Source organism: Tachysurus vachellii, chromosome 1 (genome assembly GCF_030014155.1).
Source record: "Tachysurus vachellii isolate PV-2020 chromosome 1, HZAU_Pvac_v1, whole genome shotgun sequence".
Lineage (NCBI taxonomy): Eukaryota > Metazoa > Chordata > Actinopteri > Siluriformes > Bagridae > Tachysurus > Tachysurus vachellii.
This window is the reverse complement of record NC_083460.1, coordinates 14,860,537-14,880,812: the sequence shown is the minus strand read 5'-3', so window position 1 is coordinate 14,880,812 and position 20,276 is coordinate 14,860,537. Positions and strand designations below refer to the sequence as shown.

At 37.6% G+C, this 20,276-nt stretch overlaps 1 protein-coding gene across 2 annotated transcripts; it reads left to right on the top strand.

The window, feature by feature from the left end:
- The first annotated feature begins 87 nt into the window (after positions 1–87).
- Positions 88–18,481, top strand: pip4k2ab (phosphatidylinositol-5-phosphate 4-kinase, type II, alpha b). 2 transcript variants are annotated; one of them, XM_060873993.1, is made up of 11 exons: positions 88–979; positions 8,592–8,689; positions 9,195–9,291; positions 10,071–10,223; positions 10,928–11,074; positions 11,206–11,244; positions 12,515–12,613; positions 14,519–14,632; positions 14,829–15,081; positions 15,187–15,290; positions 15,481–18,481. In XM_060873993.1, the coding sequence occupies exons 1-11, from the start codon at positions 836–838 to the stop codon at positions 15,559–15,561; spliced, it is 1,329 nt and encodes a 442-aa protein (XP_060729976.1). In that variant the 5' UTR covers positions 88–835; the 3' UTR covers positions 15,562–18,481. The 2 variants fall into 2 exon arrangements, with proteins under 2 accessions (XP_060729976.1, XP_060729984.1); XM_060874001.1 differs by lacking the exon at positions 12,515–12,613.
- Positions 18,482–20,276: the final 1,795 nt, after the last annotated feature.

Genomic DNA, 20,276 nt, shown 5'->3' with positions numbered 1-20,276 from the left:
AATCGACTCTTCTATGGCAGCCCTACCGCGTGCATCAGTAAGCCAATAGCGGTCCGTGAACTACAAGACTAACCGGAAGGCAAAGAGGGTTGCGGGACTGATGCTCTGCGCCTTCATCCAGCTGCAGCGTCCCAAAGCGCAGGGCATTAGCGATGGCGGAGATGCAGTTACACCGCTTCACGACACCGGTCTGCTTCGGTTTATCCATCGGAACAATTCTAACGCCGTGTACGCACGAGCGCGACCGTTAATATTCAAATCTGGGAACAGCTAGCACGCTAATAACGGTTTCTGACTAACCTCTGCGTTATTCTGAGGAAGGGTTAAACGTGTGGGTGTTTTGTCCCAATTTAGGATTTTCCTCGTGTTCTTGAATTTGGAAAAATAAAAAACAAACAAAAAACGACCCTTTTTTGGAATTCTTTACGCGTACGAGGAAAACCCGATAGCATTTTAGCTTCCAGGGGATTTTGGTAGTAAAGAAGCGCTCGTGCTCGTATCGCTCGTGCTCCTATTCAGCCTTGTAGTAACGCTATATAACCTTCAGGTTCTCGTCAATGACAGCTAATACAGCTAGCTCGGTGTGTTAGGCGATATTTACAACTGTTATTGATTGAATTAGTCTCATTTAACGGAGGGATGAGAGAGGAAATAAAGGAGGAAAGGACGAATTACAGGTACTTCTTAACATCCGGTGGGACGCGTTTGACTCTCATCAGTAGCTTCAGGTGTCGAGGTTTTGACAGTCGGTCGTTTTAGTACAGAGCTACTTATTCATTTATTTCTCCATTAAGCCAGGTTTTTAATCTTTCGGTTAGTAAATAAAATCATAAACATGGCCTCTGGAGCTGCCAGCATCGCCGCCGCCATCGCCAGCAAAACCAAAACGAAGAAAAAACACTTCATGCCGCAGAAGAAGAAGCTTTTCCGCTCCAGCGACCCTCTTCTCAGCGTGCTGATGTGGGGGGTCAACCACTCGGTAAGTCTGAACAAAGCTCAAATCTGTGTACTGGAAACAAATTCGTACCTAAAACACGTCTCAGTACATCACCGACTGCTTATTGACCTGCCCTTAGTGGTGATCCCTGCGCCTAGCAGTCATGTCAACATGATGGTGTGCAATGACAGGAGATTTACAGACATACTGTGTATATCTGACATGTGATGCTTCACAATTGTGATTGATTATGGACAGTGGTGTTGTAGGAAAATAACCCTCAACAGTGTGGTGTATTACAGTCACACACTGGTTCAGTTTTACAGTGACAATATTACCAAATTCTGAAGACTGCTCTTTTAATTACATTTTTATTTATTAATTTATTTTACAAGGGGGGCACGGTGGCTTAGTGGTTAGCACATTCGCCTCACACCTCCAGGGTTGGGGGTTCGATTCCCACCTCCTCCTTGTGTGTGAGGAGTTTGCAGTAGTGTGTGAATGAGAGTGTGTGTGTGCCCTGCGATGGGTGGGCACTCCGTCCAGGGTGCATCCTGCCTTGATGCCCGATGATGCCTGAGATAGGCACAGGCTCCCCGTGACCCGAGGTAGTTCGGATAAGCGGTAGAAAATAAGTGGGAATTTATTTTACATTAATATTATTTAATATAGATCATTGAAGTGCTTGAATTTTACTTTTTCAGCATTTGGCAGACTCCCTTATACAGAGCAGTTTATGGCAACTTGATGGTCCTGCAACTCAACCTCACAACCTTCCGATTGGTTGTTCAACTCCTTAACCTCTGAGCTACCTCACACATTGGATAAAGAAATTTAAAGTCTGGAATATCAGGGAAAATTGTGATTTTCTTTTTATTCAAAAAGTGCTTGAAATAAAAAAAAATAAATAAATAAAAGAAAGAGAGAAATAGAAGACGAGTATGAATTTTACAAGCCCTGTAAATAATATTAAGCACTCGGCAAACTTCAGCGTCAACACAATATGCAATATTTGTATCCGTTCTGATAACAACATTTATGAGCTAGCTATGTAATTACAGTCCATAACAATATCATCACTGTCAACCTGAGAGTCTGGCTACTTGTTTCTAATTTGTTGTTATATTAGAAATGTAACAACAAAGTATATATATATATATATTCAATAAACAGTAACGGTATATATATATATATATATATATATATATATATATATATATATATATATAATATATATATATATATATATATATATTATTTTATTTTTTCACACACATCGTTTATGTTTATTGTATAATGAAGAAACGTGAAATGTGCCTACTTTTCATATAACAGCACGGCTCAGACAGTAGTCCATCTGTAAACGGTTTATATTAATGCGCTTGTTGTAATATGTTATTGTTTTTACAGTACCAGCACATATACAGGGATTCATACCTACAACCTAAGACTTATGATGAATGGAAAAAGGTGTTTCAGTTAGTGATTAAAAGTAAACAGTAAAATCCTTGATGTGGTGACAATTTGTTAGATGATATTTATTTAGCATCTCTGGAGAGAGTTGGACCTTAGCTTTAAGAGATAGAGAGAGAGAATGTGTATTGTGGTTTAGAGGTTGTACTGCCTTAAACCGGCCCCTTTTCTCACCTCCACGTCTTGGGTCTATTTGTGATTGAGATCTGATCATGTAAGAAATGATCATTTTATATTTACAGAGAAATTTTCTGATTTCTGTCATCATATAGTCATGTTTTGTCTGCTTTTTAATTGAGGAGAACATTTCCCAGGTGTCCTGCAAACCGATAATTGGGCCCCTGGGACTCTGTCTGAGAGCTTCGTGCTAATTCTGAGATGAGATGCTTTTCAGGATGCTTGGTAGCCAGCCAGAATTATGGGGTCTGTGCAGATGTGTGTAGAAGCTGCATGTGTTGCGTTCTGTTTCTTTTACTCGAGCTGTGAAGCTTTTCACAAAAATTCTGAGGTGTTATGGAGGGAGCCACCGCTGACAATTGTTTGTGGGATTTTACATAAAGTGCAGATCAAGCTCTCAGTGAATGAAACAACTCCCAGATAGTTCAGAAGTGTTCTTAAAAATTACAGAATGGGTTTTTTTCTATTCAAATGAAAATATCGACAGGTGAGAACAGAAGTTTTGTTAGTTAATTAACATGTGATAATGTTAAGCAATTTATGAGCTAAAGGGTTCTTCAACTTTAAAATTCTATCCACTGCACATTAAAATGGTTATAGCTGTAGACCCAGAGTGCAGAAGAGTTCAATCACGTTTATGATATGAGAAATAACATTAGCTATATAAATGCATTCACAATACACAGTTCTTACTAGTCCAGCGTTTAGTGCTCTGAAACATGTAAACGTGTAAACAGCACTGTTGCATTCTCAAATCTGATAGGTCAGAAGGTGTTGATCTCTGCACTGGGTTTAGAATTCCTTGAGGTTTTATTTGTTAATAAACTGAAATTGGAATCCGTGACTCCAAGTGTCTTATACTTTAGATTGTTGCATGAATCACAGTATATGCTAATAATGAGTAAGTTTGAGCTGAAGTCCACCCATTTTTATTGGTGTTTAGAGCTCATCAAGATGTTAAATGCTATTTAAATCAGAAAACGCATTCAGGTGGGTTAGGGCTAGGGCCAGGGTTAGGCAACACTAATTTCTACTTGAAACACTGATCGTACCTTTAACGGGTCACGTCTCATTATGGTCCTGAGTACTTAATAGCAAAAAACATTTGTTTAATCTCCAGTAGGAGTAAACATAGATTTATTAAATGCTTGTGTTTTTTTTATTTTAATTAAATTACAGTAATTACAGTTTGATCAATAATCAATCTAATGGAAAAATAATTTTATCAAGCGTCCAATTTAGCCACCTTATCAAATAAAAGGTTTTATTTGAGGTTACTAACTAATGATCTAACAGCCACCCATATGAGTTGTTGTGTTATGCTGTCATGGTTTCATGGTTATTCATAGTTCCTTACCAAATAAAAAACAATTTAAAAAACATTGTGTGCTATATTTCCTGTCTGTGGCGTAGTTCCTGTCAGTTTCGATGTATTCACTGAGATTTCAAAGCACTATTGTATGTCCCGCTGGTCTGCCAAATGGCATAAATGTAAAAGCAAAACCCTGATAAAAAAATGTAAAAAAAAAAAAAAAAGTGTACAAACCTCACAGTTGACTTTTATGAAATACAAATTGCTAGCTTGGGTTATTTGTTGTACATGATGTCTATCAAGTGCCCAATATAACACAGCATTGTTGAGGAAACTAAATCAAATGATATTCTATTTTTGACTTGGCGCATTAAATTCTTCCCACCTGCTCTCTTTTTCAGCTTGTAACAGCAGTGTGATGAAAACTGACAGTAAATGAGATACTTTTTAAGTATCAAGGGTATTTTGAGCATTTTATATTTTAGAGCATTATTATTAGAACTTATAGATTACAGATGAATACATATTGGAAGATTGGCCAAGCTAGATTGCTGTGATCTATTCCTCTAACCACATAACGCACATCACAAATGAAATTTAACACCACATCCCACTTGTATGACCCAGCTAAAAGATGAACCATAGGGGCCATTAAGCATGGTTTTCCCATATTATCCATTTACAAACACAATGGCCCCAAGTGACATGTTCTACAGTAATGTTCCTTCCTGTCTGGTATCCATAACAAATGCATCGACATGGCCGCAGCATGAAAATTCTGCCCGAGTAAGAATAAGAAATTCATCGACTGTGCAGATATTAGTCCAAAGTCAATCGTAGATGCTAAAGTGCTGCTGTTTATTCATCTGAATGAAACACTAGATGAGATGACACAAGTGTGGGCATATGCAGACAACTTGTTTGTGTATGCACTTCACAAGGCTTTCAAACCCACGTCCTCATCTGGGGGAAGCTGTAGTTTTTGCTTAGATTCTCAGTTGGAGTGCCAGCTTTGGCCTTCCTGAGTCTGGTTTTTTCTCTCTCTCTCTCTCTCTCTCTCTCTCTCTCTCTCTCTCGCTCTCGCTCTCGCTCTCTCTCTCTCTCTCTCTCTCTCTCTCTCTCTCTCTCTCTCTCTCTCTAAAAAAATAACCTGGCATATGCAGAGCAACTGAAAGAGAGATGGCCAGGAGAAATGGCTGACTAATTCTCTCTCCAACCCTGGAGACTAAAGCCATAACTACCGCTTACGCTCCACTTCTGCCTTTCAGTGTAGAGAAAATAAATCTTTCCTTTACTCTTCAGCAGGCAGTCTGTTTTGGATGCTTTTCTAATTATGCTCCGGACACAAAGGCAATCTAATGGGAGATAGGAGTGAGACTGATGACCGAGTTCTGTCCCGATGAGAGGCAGTGGTTTTATAACCTGCTGTTGAGGCTTTGTTGTAATTACTGTCTTTTCTGCACAGCTTGATCAGTGCCATGTTTTGGTCTGATTAATGCTTTGCTCCTTTGCCCCTAGTGTGGGTATTAATTACGCCATTAGAACAGCACCCACTTATTACTCGTTCCTCCTCCTTGATCAGCACCCACTTATTGCTGTTTTTACTTTGTTTTACCATTTACTTTGGCTCCTTATTTCATGCCTTTTCACCTCTTCGTCAATCATTTGCTTCTGGCACATAACCCAATTCTCTTTTTTTTATTATTATTATTATTCCTCCCTCTAAAGCCAGTGAAGCTTTCATAGTCTCATTCCTAGTTTGACGCAGAGGAGTGTTTTTATTGCTGTGATTGCATGAGGGAGTATAAAGTGGAATCTGACTAGATAAAAAGGAGGAGCTCATATCCCAGATTTGATCCAGCAACTAGAATTCTATTGGAATTAGAATTATATTGGTTAATTCCCAAGAGGTAATTCGTGTCACATTTTGTCAAATGTCTTTCAGCAGTGTGAAAACAGTAAGCCTGTAATAAAAAAAAATGAATAATAATCATTAGAGATGACAAAATGTTCTATATTATATAAGAATGGTTTCACAACAATGTTGTATCCCATCGCTTGCTGCCCAAAATGAGCCACATTATATCTGATTATATCACAAAATTGGAATATTGGCAATGCATCATAAGCTTTCAATATTCACTATGACAAGACTCATTTTCTCCTCCATATTTGCTTTCCACATTTGACCCCAAATTGATTGGTCAGGAGAATAAAAATATCTTCACATCACTCAGTGTGAAACTATACATAATTATAGAAGCTCTGCTGTGATACTCAAAACCAATTCAAATAAGATTACATGTAAAATGTGAGCAAGCTGTTTAAAAAAAAAAACAACACATCTGAAATCATTGTAAGCCTAAGCCTGTATAACCATCAGGACGATTAGAGCCACTACACACTATAATGATTCACTTTAAAAAAATAAATTACACAGACCCGCTTCCTATTTCACACCAAGTATTCAAGTGTTTTTGTCACAGTGTTTTGTATTTTATTACGTGCAGGAGTTTTGATAGTAGGCAGCTTATCACCCACTGAGATAATTCCCCACACATGACAGCAGTGCTTCACGATTCAACCTTCATGCATATTAGATCTTTTTATATCACATGTATGTAAGAGGTATAAGCATTGCTTTTGTTTTGTTTTCATGACATTGACCTATTTTCTAAGTAAATATTCTTGTGCGAATACCTGGACGCAGAAGTGCGGCATATGAGCTGTAGGGCGTTCTGTAGGACAGTGAGAGGCACTGGACTGAATGTTAATGTTCATGACACATCACACACACACACTTAAAGCCTTTGAGCTCAACCGGCGTAGTTCTACCCCTTAGTGCTGAAGAGCTGAATGAAGAACAAAAACCATTCGGAACTCCATAGTTCCTAAGGAGATACTAATTTTGAAGGCAGTACATCAAAATGTTACTAATTTGTGAATTAGAGCACACCCTAGTGTTGAATCTCTTTCGGACATGATCTTTTACTCAAGTTTGGTATGAATAGAGCATGCCTCCACTTCCTGCATGCTATGAACAAACTGTGCCACATATCAAAACTCGTGTTTGTCTCACAATGCTGTTGTACAAACTTGGTGATTGGATAAAAAATGTTAGACAGAAGGAATTGAGGAATTTTTCATCTCTGCTAATTAGTGATATAAGGAAAGATTTAACAGATTTAGGTTGCTTGTTATCTAGCATGCCAAATTTACTTACCTACATATCTAATCATACATAGCTAGGTCACATTCTTGCCTGCAACGCAGACATTTTCTAACTTTGTTCAACTATTTTTACAATGCTGCAATCGTGCGACTTTAAACGTGCCCATAAACAGCAAAGTTGTAGCAGGGTTTCAGGGTTTCAGCCAACTAGCACTTCCTGTCTTTTAGTGTTAAAACACGATAATAAGCGGTTAATGTCAATCAGAATTGTAAATAAGGTCCTTGATAGATTCTCTAGTCAAATTATAACCAATTAGCATCAGTTGTAGCTAATGTAAGTAGTTTGTCATATTTAGTGCTTGGCCCCCTAATAAAAAGAATTCTATATTCTGAGAAGAGACATTAGTTAAAAATGTTTAAACACAGAAGTACACGATAACTTGGGATGGATATATTTTTGAGTGACTTATTGCAGTTACCAAGCGCTTAAGTTGTTTTCATTGTAGACAAAGCTCACTTTGGGCTAAAATATTTCTGGGAAACTGGAGCAGATATTTTTAGGAAATTATTGTGTCTTGTTCATAAGTGGGTATAGTTGCTAACTGGCTTGACATACTGGCATATTTATTTTGGTTTTTTTTTTTTTTTTGGAAAACATGTACAGTGTGCCCTTCTAAGATGAAGTGGAATGAACTTGTTGGCCTGTGCTGGCTAAGAGAAATCTCTCTCTCTCTCTCTCTCTCTCTAAGATAAGACACATCAAGAGTGTCAAAGGGGAAAGCAGGAAAACAGTTTACAGATTACTTGTGTTCTAATTCCAGCACAATATAAACACAGGATTTTAAGTACCCAAATTAAGTACCCGCTATACAGATTGATGACGGAGTTTGCTAACAGATAGAAGGCAAAACCCCCAATGCAGTCAGGACAGATGGAGAAACAGGGGAAGGTGCACCGATATAGCCTTCTGCGTCATACTGGTGTGTGTGTGTGTGTGTGTGTGTGTGTGTGTGTGTGTGTGTGTGTGTGTGTGTGTGTGTGTGTGTGTGTGTGTGTGTGTGTGTGTGTGTGTGTGTGTGTGTGTGTGTGTGTGTGTGTGTGTGTGTGTGTGTGTGTTTAGATGATGTAGGGAGTGTCATAAAAAGCAGGTAGGATTCCAGAGTAAAGGGCAGACAAAATATGCCCCCTGACAGGATACTAAAATAGAAATAGTGCATCTGCAGTCGACTGTGTACAGAAATCATCCCGTACAGAAATCATCCCGAATAGCAGGAAAGTAAAGAAAATGGATGCAGGTGAATATTAGTGAGTAAGTGTTGAGGAGGAAGGTGGCGTTTGGCCGTGAGCCACCGGTGCACCATTGTACTCAGTGAATTAGAGGTCAGTCCGATCGGATCTTTCGGAGCCGTTCCAGAAAGCTGCCTTGATGACAAGAGTTCAATAAAATGCACTGTGTTTGCTGTGTGAAAATGATGACTCTGTGTCTGAGCTCTCCTCTTCCTTCTGTTTGTGTGTCTCCAGATAAATAACCTCAGTCACATTCAGATCCCTGTAATGCTGATGCCTGATGATTTCAAAGCCAACTCCAAAATCAAAGTGGACAATCACCTCTTCAACAAGTACGAGTGGAAATACACAGCTTGAGAAGTCACAGCATTTTTTATGTCATTCTTTTGATTCTGTTGCTCTCAAATGATATATATATATATACGTATATACGTATATATATATATATATATCATTTGAGAGCAACAGAATCAAAAGAATGACATAAAAAATGCTATATATATATATATATATATATATATATATATATATATATATATATCCTATCTCTTCTCTTCTGTTCTATTCTATTCTGTTCTGTTCTCTTGTCTTTTTTTTTTTTCTTTTTTATTCCTCTTTGCTTTTCCTTCCTTCCTCCCTGTTTCTCTCTGTCTCTATTTTTTCTCTGCTGGTCTCTCTCTTTCATTTTTCTCTCTGCCTTTTCTCCCTCTCTCCTTATTTTATTTATTTTTTTTCTTCTTTTCTTGCTCTCCTTCCTGTCCTTTTCTCTCTTTTACCTTTTTCAATTTTTCTCTCATTATCCCTGCCTCCCCCCCCTCTCTCTCTCTCTCTGAACAGAGAGAATATGCCAAGCCATTTCAAGTTTAAAGAGTACTGCCCGCTTGTCTTCCGAAATCTGAGGGAAAGGTTTGCCATCGATGATCAGGAGTATCAGGTGCCGGAAATAATTTATTAATCTCATTAATTCATGACTGAATACAACAAATACATTTAATGTCCTCCCACATTAGATTACATTACACTCATTGAAGACACATGAAAATGTTCCCATTAAAGGTACATACCAGTAAAGTGAAAGAATATCAACAAACACTGTTAAGCTGTGTTGAGCGTACTATTCATGATAACACTACAATATGAAGCATTCGGGTTTGTGAGAAGCCACAACAGCCAACTGTGCAGACAGGTGATGTCATCAGCAGTCAAAATGTCAGTCTTTATCCTGGAAGAAAGATAAAGGTTGTTTACAAATGCAACAGAAATATAGAATTTGCCTCATTTTAATAAAATAAATGGTCCCAGTTTATTAAGATTGTCTAAATATTACACAAAATCACCAGTTAAGACTGTGCAGTTGCTACTGATTTATTGGGAAATTGTAAAAAAACAAAAAACTGTGGTGTGGTCAGGTTTTTATTTTTTGTTTAATTTAATGTCCATCACAGCACTTTTTTCCCTGAGCTGATTTTTTTCCAACAGTTTACACGGCAGTGTAAAGAGTATCGCATATTACTGTGCACTCGTCTTTCAAATCAATAGTTACAGCTTGTGTGATACGAATATGAATGTTGATCAGCAGTAACGTGTAACAGAAACAGAAAAAGAGTAATACACAAAGAATTGCATGCTATTAAATCAGAACGAGGTGTTTTTTTAATCTGAGTCGATTGTATGGATGTCAGTGCGATCTGTAACACACTCGTCCTCTCGCAGAACTCTCTGATACGAAGTGCGCCGATCCCAAGCGACGCTCAGGGCCGTAGCGGCGCACGGTTTCACACCTCTTACAACAAGAAGTACGTCATCAAGATTATCACCAGTGAAGATGTGGCTGAGATGCACAACATCCTGAAGAAATATCATCAGGTAAAATGACATCCTTCTTAGGCACTTTATAAACATTGCCTTATTATTATTATGGTAAATGGTGTAGCTTATCGTTAATTTCAAAATATTTTCATTCTCACAACATTCATTTGGTTAGATGTTTTGGCGTGGTCCCTCTGGTCCAATTACTTATCAATTACTTGCATTATTTTAAACGGTTTCCAGATAAAATATATACAAAAGAATAAAAAATCCCTCAGCCTATCATGTTGAGACTTGATTCCTTTTCTTCTGTGGCCAACGTGCTCTAGAAATCCAAGAAAACCAAACTGACCATACTGTCAATCACAGCTCATACATAAAACTTCACCAATAGGATGTTAGGTAAGGATGCCATGTGGTAAATACCCTGTTAGATAAGCAACACATCACAGGATTTTTTCTTCATGAAATGCTGTGTAGATTCAGGACTTGTTTAAGTGTTTAACGGAATTAATGGTAAAACATAAAGCACATATTGCAGTAAAACAGAACATGGCCATTAAACATCGTCAGAAATGGACCTGAACATTAAATGTTGCCATTTCCAATATTCTAAAAGCCTGCAGCCAAGCGTGTAAGAGAAGTGTGTAGGAGCTATGATTGGAACAAAGCTGTCATTGTGAAGCAGCTGAGTCACCCTCACGGTGAACTCTGGTGAGCTAGAGCCTCATTTGTATGTATTTTTTTTTTCCTGTTTGCAGTATATAGTGGAGTGTCATGGCAACACACTTCTGCCGCAGTTCTTGGGCATGTATCGCCTCACGGTGGATGGAGACGAGACATACATGATCGTCACGCGAAACGTGTTCAGTCCCCGTCTACCTGTGCACAAAAAATATGACCTGAAAGTAAGTTTGTTGTCTTAGTTTTTAATTGATTAGACCACGTAGTTAAACATTATAACAGCCATGTATATGGTACTTGCTAAATAAAATAAATGATAAACATTGTTTTTAATTGTTTTTAATACATTTCACAGGGGTCCACAGTGTCCAGAGAGGCTAGCGACAAAGAAAAGGTAAAAAATTCCATCACAATCGCTACGATTTTTAAAAAAAATATCTGAAATAATCCTGACGCTTACTGCACACATCAAACGTGTGAATTTACTCATGTGACTGCTGTTAAATAAGCATGCACTTGCACGCTCGGTACATTGCATGTATGTTTGTTACCGGTGTGAGAAATCTGAGATGGTCATGTTTGGAATGTTTCATTGGCTTCGCGTTTCTTTGTTAATCGTGTATCATGTATAAAATCTCCCCAAATAAATGCTGTAAACAATGTCTGAAGGAGAAAAGAAACGTTTGCCTTCCTCTTCAATGGCACTGAATTTTTGTTCCAGCTCGGTTGAGTGTCTTAATGATTTCTTTTGTTTTATCCCTCCTCTTTTCCTGACTGTGGAAATGTGAACTCTATGGTGCATAGTAGCATGCCGTACTCTCCGAAAAGCATGAAGCTGTGCTCTTAAAACAAGAAAAATTGAGTGTTTACTTCTCTTATTGAAATGACATCCTGTGATCACGAGTTATTATTACTATTATTATTATAAACCATTTCATTACTGTCACTTACTGTATAAACTCCACATATATTTAGTCCATAATCTTTTTATTTTGGTCGTATATGTGCTCAAGTACATGAACATGGTTGTTAATACGTAACTTTTTGTGCCTAGTTTGGGCTAAAACAGAAATGTACACATGCCCAAAATCCTTTGTCCAGCTTGATATTTATGCCTAAATAATGTTTTTGCCAGATTGTAAGCTCATATCACAGTAAATGCATTGAATCTAAAATATTATGAGTTTGGTTCAATCTGGTGAAGTAGGGATTCAGTAAGGGGCCGCTGGCTGCTTTGTGACGTCTCATGCATAATGTATAAATGAAGGCATGTGAATAATTTGCATGTGTATCTTTGTTCTCTGCCTCGTGGTGCATGTACTCCCTGTCGGCATGTACTTCCAGACAGATCTGGTGCTCTTTTAAGAATAAGGATATGAAATATTTCTGTAAATGATTGTAAATGTGTCATTATTATTTAAGCAGTAAAGTTGTCCATGACTTGTACAGTATAGTGAACAATGGCATTTGATTTCTTCCCTATTAATGCATGTACTCTGTGTAAAATTTGTACTAATCTTTACAAGCTGTAATACTAGCTGTAAAACCCGTCACTTCCTTGAAATGTATTCAGTGACGTGATTTTATTTTAAAGCTCGGCAGAATGACGTGTATTAAATGCGATCATGAGTGAAGCCTGCCCCTGTCACCTTCTTCTCCAACAGCTACGCCCACCTGAAGATGGAGCTCCAGCCAAATCTCGCATGAGCCAAAAGCTCCAAACTATTCGGATCGCCACACGCTTTTACTGCGCCATCAGACACGTAAGGACACACCCGCAAAGACGTCACACACATACGCTCTGTCCTGATTGGGTCCCCCGAAGGAGCGCAGGCTCAAAATCATGTCCAGAACTCATGTCGTGTTTTCTTCCACAGTGACTGCAGGGACATCCAAGAGAACATCAGACCAACTGTAGTGTGTTTATGGGGATATAATTACAACCTCCCTCAAGCAGAGGCAATGAATCATCAAGCTAGAGCCAGTTATTAAAAGTATAATTGAAGGGGCACTTTAGTGTAGCTCTTTTAAAACAAAGAAATCAAGGCTACTTGGAACTATGACATTTCAAATGTTTGCATGTTTCAGACAGTTTTTGTCCACAAATCAAGTCCTGATCGATTAAAAGGTGTTGATTCCTATTTCTATAATTAAGCTTTGATATTAATGCAGCTGAAGCACAAGGTATATAAAATAAAGTGCATTCTAATACAGTATGTGAGCATTTCTATAGTAACTGTAGCTTCACAGGGATTCTAAATGCAGCCACCATTTAAAAATGTTATTTATTATCCAAAAATATTATCTGTAAAGAAATGTTTTGTTTTTTTAACTTTTATGGTAAATAGACTTCAGGCCAGAGGCATATGCACTGCACTTTTTTTATTTATGCAACAAACTTCATTTTGTGTCTTTAAGAGAGAAAAAAGAAAAAGAAGAGAAGGATTAGATAGGGGATGATGGGTAAAGTGGTAATGTGGATAAAAGATGATGCACTTGTTCTTAAAAATTTTAATTTTTGCAAACTGCAATGGTTTAAAAGGAATAAAACACTACAGGATGTGCTGTTATGGGAAAATAATCAACTATGAGGTGGTAAGCGTAACTCTACTGTACTTCATCATCATCATCATCATCATGTTGATTGTTTTTTTATAATTGCACATCCACAAGTGTTTTATTTCTTGCTTAATTCATAGCTTGTTTGTTCTACAATTTATTATTTAAATTGATAGAATTTATTATTCTTGACAGTCACCTATTACCCGGACTTTTCTGGATTCTACTGTGTGTATATATACTGTATGTGTGTGTGAGAGAGAGAGAGAAATCGTTCAGGTTTAGCATCAGTTATTGTACAGAATCTGCGACTGATGTTTCATATCATGAAGCGTTTATGTCACGTCTATAAACTCACTCCCGTCACCTGTCCCATGTTGAACACTGTGTTTTGTGCTGTTCATAAACTCTAGCTCTTGTTTAATGGATCCACTGTAAAAACAAAGCGATTACAAATGTTTCCTTTTCTCTTTACAGTCTGTGCAAAAGTGTTGAATTTGTATTTCTATCTATTCGAAATGTTTTCATATATTGGGGATAAAACAAAAGAGACATTATGAATGACACTTAACTGGTGTATCAGACAGTAACGTGTGTGATGGCAAGTGCAATATCGGTGCTCAGACGCACCCACCTGAAGCTTAATCGTGCCTGAATTTAATAAAGCTCAGTGGCTGCCGTTTTAGGGCTCGTTTCATTTTCATTGTGTAGACAGGCACAGCATGAAAGTTGTCACTGAATTCTTCTAAAAAAAAAAACAGGAGCTGAGCATTTTGCTGAGAACGTTAGTATTATTATAGAAAGACATGACAGGCAAATGCTATTGCATCATTAAATATTCAAGCCCATGATCCACCAGTATGCAAATTGAGTGGATTTCTAATATGCATATTCATTGAGTCTGGATTTCTAGGCCCTTCTGAGCTGTTTTCCTGTTGTTTTTGTGCTCTTAAAAACCAGATTCAGGGTGACTTTATGCAAAATATGTTCACTGACAATGTAGAAGTGGAATATATCTACGGCAAACACTCACTTACTCTAAAGTCGCTTGTGACCTGAAGTTTTTCTTCTTAAGATTAATACCTTTTCCCCTACAATGTGAACTTCAGACTAAGGAGCTCCCAACATACAAAGACAATGACTTCATCAACGATGGACAGAAGATCTATATAGATGAGGAGAACAAGAAGATGTTCCTGGAGAAGCTAAAGAACGACGTGGAGGTTTGTGAGTCATTTAATTAAACATTAGTATCGGAGCATAACTTTGATTTGCGCTTCTTCATACGCTGCATTATTCTCCTTCTTGGTCACTCAGTGCTGAACTAAGCTGAGTGTTTGTGTTTGTGTTTGTGTGTGTGTGTGTGTGTGTGTGTGTGTGTGTGTGTGTGTGTGTGTGTGTGTGTGTGTGCTCACACAGTTTCTAGCCCAGCTGAAGCTAATGGACTATAGCCTGCTTGTTGGACTCCACGATGTGGAGCGTGGAGAACAGGAACAGCCAGAGGAGGAGATCGAGGAGAACGAAGGAGGAGAGGAGGAGGGAGCCGAGAGCGATGGAGGAGTGACCGGGTCTCCACCTGAGAGTCCCAGCAACACACTTGACAGCAACAAGCCACTGGGGCCTGGAGAGTTTGATCCCAGCGTGGATGTCTATGCCATACGCAGTCACGAGAGTGAGTGTATTAATACAGTCGGGTGTAGCAGTATGCATATAGACCATTTTTTAATCATGTGATGTTTAGTATCCCTGAGAGAAGTATATTTACGCTTCCTCTCAGATGCCCCTAAAAAAGAAGTGTACTTCATGGCAGTAATCGACATCCTCACACCATACGACGCTAAGAAAAAAGCAGCACATGCAGCCAAGACAGTGAAGCATGGGGTAAGACCTAATTCCTGTAACAGATTTTATTATCAGGCTTAGAGGTGTTAAATTTGTGAATGCTGATACGTTCAATAAAATAAATCAGCATTACAGTGAACAGTAATGCTGTTTTTCTGAGAAAATGTCGGTTGGAAAAAAGTGAGTATTTCAATTTTTCTGTTTCTGATATTTTCCCTCTTGGCTCTAGGCTGGAGCCGAAATCTCGACGGTTAATCCAGAGCAATATTCCAAAAGGTTGTACGACTTCGTCACCACCATTCTGTCCTAACCGTTGCCTGAGATCAGCATCAGGAGTTTAGGCCTCCAGCCTAACGTGAGGCTTTTAACTCGATCCTTGGACATTAACTAGAGCTGTCTGTTTACAGTTGTTTTTCTTTTCCTTTTTTTTATTTAATTGATACATGAATTAATAAATAGGTTTATGGCTGTGGATGGACAAACATATAGCTGTGCGTTATACTGTGCTGTACATCTGTATTAGATATCGTTGCCTGGGATGTTGAGTGATGTTTTTGTGTGTATATGTGGAAACCTCAAAGCTGCTTTTTACTTCTTAATTCTGTCTTTGTTTACTGCAGGAAGACATTAGACACGGCCACCTTTCTGCTTTTACACTTTAGCCACCCTGTAACCATAACAATGCTCCTAGCTTGTATCCTCTGGCTTGCTCGCTAGATTATTCTTTGATGACAAGGTTGTTCGACTTCAAGATATTTTGAGCTGTGACACATAATGTACTGGTGAACATCCGAAAAATAGACACAGTTATTTTTATTTGACAAAGAAGCATTTGCTAGTCAGCATGTCGTAATTCTCTTTATATATTCGCTCCGTGACCGCGTCCCGTAGGCTTACATATGAAATGTTGCACTGGTAATTTTACGACAAGTGTGAAAGCAGCCTGAAGAGGTTTTTTCAGTCAGGGATCTCACGCTGACAGCACAAATCATTACCTGTAACTGCAACTACTGCTTTTTGGTATCTAGAGATTGGTATAACCGCATTCAAAATTATAAATCCATTGTGGATTGTTTTTAATCTTCCCCTAAGCACTTGTGCCCTTTAGATAAAGAAATAATGAGATTTTGTAGTCTATTTAGATTCACCACTGGCGGCAGAGTTTATTCTAGAGAAGCTGAGTAGAAAACCTATAAAAGTCATTTGCACATGATCTACAGCAGCAGTTCTCATAAATTTGAAACCTCTTCGTTAGTTAGATCAGGAAGAGGAGAGCGTTCAGGGCTGGATTCGAGACCCGCTGATCTACTGCACCAAAATATTTATGCAAATCATGCCACTTTTACCAGTGACTCGAGAGTTATGCAATAGTACTGAGACTGTGGTGAGATCTTAGAGGGAAACTCCACCCTGAAGCACATCCTAAATATGTATAGAAGTAATTATTTGTCAGGTGTTTCGAGATCCTGGTGCTATTTGGTTAGCTGATGCCTTCTGAGATCTTGTTAAATACAAAGTTGCCAAAACAGATACTTTATTCTTTCAGTGTCATATTAATGTGGAGTCCAACAAAGAGGTAGCAAAGACTTTACAGTAAAAAAAAAATCAAAAATGCATTACGCATTACAGAAACCCAGCTCAGCTAATTAACGATCTGCGAGATGGCGAGATGACAAGGCGACGGCATGGACGGCAATTCTGACATGAAAGCTTATTTTAGAAACTGACCTGTTTGATGAGGAGGTGAGAGATCCGGACAGACTAAAGGATTAAAGTGTCACCACATTGCTCTCTGTAGAAAGAGGGCTAAGTCCCACTGGACACCTATTAGCATAGCATTGTGGGTAATATAGGAAACTATTCAACGACACCAACATAGAACAATGTGTCGATGGAAGAAATGTACAATTTAATTTATACACATTAATATGCAAAATATTCAGGGTGGATTTTTCTTTTAAGCTCTGTTTCACTGAATTAGACCATAGAAGGAATAGAGATTTTATTATTATTATTATTATTATTATTATTATTATTATTATTATTATTATATTTGCACATTAGCATTTTTTATTGTTTTGTGTTACTAATTGACAATTTATTTATGTTTTTTTTTTGCAGCAATGCATTTGTGCAGGTTTAAAATTTAACATGGACCGTTCTTTCAGTAGGAATGTTGTTATAATTGTTGTTTGGACATTTTTATGCTTAACTTTTAATCTGCACTGAAAAAAAGAAGAAGAAGAAGAAGAATTTTCTTACAGCTTTCCGTCTTGCCCTCTGCGTCCCTCAAAAGCCTGTAACTCAGTTAAACCTTAGTATTATATAAAAACGTAGATCTCGTTGTGTTTTCTTTCTTCCAGAATATCGTTATGACACTAAGACCATCTGCCCATATATCTCATCAATTTACACTGTGCAAGAGTGTGCCTTTTTTATCTCGGGATCTTTTCATTTTGTATTTAAATCTCCGGTTGTTTGCAGATGTTCTTTTCTATAACGGGACAATTAATTAGGGCGAATCCTGAGGCGCTTTTGCTCTTCCTGTGACGTGTAAATATATTAGTATAAAATATCTAATGACCGAAGGTCGTCGCGGACGACTTCAGAGTTAATCCAGCAGTTGTGTCTCAGTGTTTGATATTAAAGTGCGATGTTTCTTGTGCAGCTTTTGAAAGAGATATTTTGAAGGTATTCAATGTACAGTGCTGGTCTTTTTCCGTGTATATTACTGTCAGTGGATCTGATTTCTTTGCTACAGAACGAAAGACTATAAGCCATGCTGTACGATTTTTAAGGCAGAACTTTTTATCCATGAAAGTTACAGACCTCCGTGTGGACTTTGAACCGCTGCCTGATGTCTGTTTCTAACATTCAAACCACACTCACTCTACTGTACAAAGATATATTTTACCCCCCATGTGTTTTCCGATGCAAAAACCTCTCCTGAAAATGATCAGTTACACTTTGTCTCAGTCTCTGATCGTAATAAGTGTCAAAGGACAGATATATGGAAATGCTTCCAGTGTGAATGAAGAAAGGATAAAAGGACAAAACCCTTTAAGAGAACGCTGTGAAAGACACACGGTATGACACGACCAGCCGTCTGCCTGCTTGTCATCGCTGTTGTTAATCCTGTCATGACTGTGTGCAGTTTTTTCCATGTATGTGTACAGTGTTTTGAGACACTCGAACATCAGCATCGCTTAATAAAATGATGCTTTACTCAACTCGATTGTCTGGTTCAATCCTACATATTAAACTGCACGTATCTAATCTCAGAAAATAATCAATGTAATGTTACATCCTTGAAAAACGTTATTTACTCTTATCGCTTACGTTATAGCACCTATAACAGTCATTCACTCACTAGCCTTAGTCTCCTGTCTCAAAATGTAAATGCAGATTGTCATGGTACAGAGAAACGGAAAAGTTAGAAAACTTAGTGCTGACACTGGAGACTCCATCCAAAAAATGTGAAATAAAGACATCATAGAAAACTTCACCATATTACAGGTAAGTTGAACTAAATAAATAAAACCTCAATACATCCAAACAACATTCTGAGCTAATAAAACCAATTTTCTTTCTAATCTCTTTTTTCAAAGCTGTTTGTTTATTGCGATGAAGAAGAAAAACGTTTGAATGCGCTGTTTCTTATTTACGTGACATGAACGTGAACTTTTCTATTTCAGTCGCAAGACTTTTTCAGGTCTCATACAGTTTGCTACGGATTTTTTTTTTTTACCTTCATTTTCATCTTTGCCAACTTTTCCTCCCTGTTCGATGATCATCAAATCATTAAACGCTCTTTATCTTTTTTTTATCCGGCTCTGAGAAGTCGGCGTCAAGAGTTAACAAACTAAACACCTATTCACTCATTTGAGACATTATTAAGAGATTTATTTAAACATTTTAACTTGGGAAAAAAAGCATAACAGGTGGCTTGGAGTCAGGTGCTGCCATTATAATTGTGCCTGTAGAAACACTATAAACCAGATACTGTATTGTTGTGTTGTTAGATGACCAGCAGGGGGCGCAAAGAGGCACGCGTAAGGCCTTAAGTGTCTTTTTCCCTCAACAGCGTTAACGCGTAAACGCTGTTTGTTTTAATTGCACGAATATAATAGTTTATATAATATGTTTATTGTCTAATCATTCTGATATCCGGTGTGTAGAATTTACCCACTGGGTTTAATAAAGAGTTGTTTTTTGTGTGTGTTAATGTTAATGCGACCAAATGCGAAAGCAAATTACACTTTACTTACTTCTGGGTTTTTTATTTGTTTGTTTGTTTGTTTGTTTGCTTCTTTGTTTGAAAAGGACAAGTTAAGGCAAACTAATGCACGTGTTTTAAATAAGATTTCCTTTACATTTTAGGGTTCAGGTTTTGATTCATTATTGGGAAAGAATTTTTAGAAATACATGATTGTGGGTTTTTTTTAAGACCTAGATAAAAAGCCTTCTGTAAAAACTCCGTAGTGTCTCTAGGTCAAAACTTACAGCTCTAAACCCTTTCATTGGCTAAAGTACAGGAGGCTAAATGATCCACGTCCCCTACTTTACTCCTAAATATTCACCTGAAACAATCACCACTGTTTAAAGCACATGCCCAGGAGGCATGAGACTAGTCTCATACATGCATTTAATCTATTAAAGGCCTGTAAAAATAATTATATAAATAAATTAAAGAAAACTTTATTATCTGGCTTTGTTTACACCATTCTCTTAGTTTTTATTTGTTTGTTTGTTTGTTTGTTTTTATTGTTATTATTATTTTTGTTGTTAATATTATTATTAATAATATTAATATTGTTATTGTTATTATTATTATGCTTATTATTATTCTTTTTTAAACTCCTAGGTTTTAGCAGAGTTCCTGAAGCATTATAAAGAAAGAGTAAGACCTTCTATAATCATGAAGCTTTTGGAAAGATTTTACATCTGAACACATAATCAGCATTTATTTGTTTGTTTGTTTGTTTGTTTGTTTATGTGTTTGCTTATTTATTTATTTATTCAATC

What these genes read in the sequence shown, in the direction of transcription:
- pip4k2ab (XM_060873993.1), top strand. Translation starts at nt 836, where the DNA reads ATGGCCTCTGGAGCTGCCAGCATCGCCGCCGCCATCGCCAGCAAAACC. An exon ending in TCCTGAAGAAATATCATCAG is followed by an intron (nt 10,224 to 10,927) that starts GTAAAATGACAT and finishes TCCTGTTTGCAG; the next exon opens with TATATAGTGGAGTGTCATGG. An exon ending in TGCCATACGCAGTCACGAGA is followed by an intron (nt 15,082 to 15,186) that starts GTGAGTGTATTA and finishes GCTTCCTCTCAG; the next exon opens with ATGCCCCTAAAAAAGAAGTG.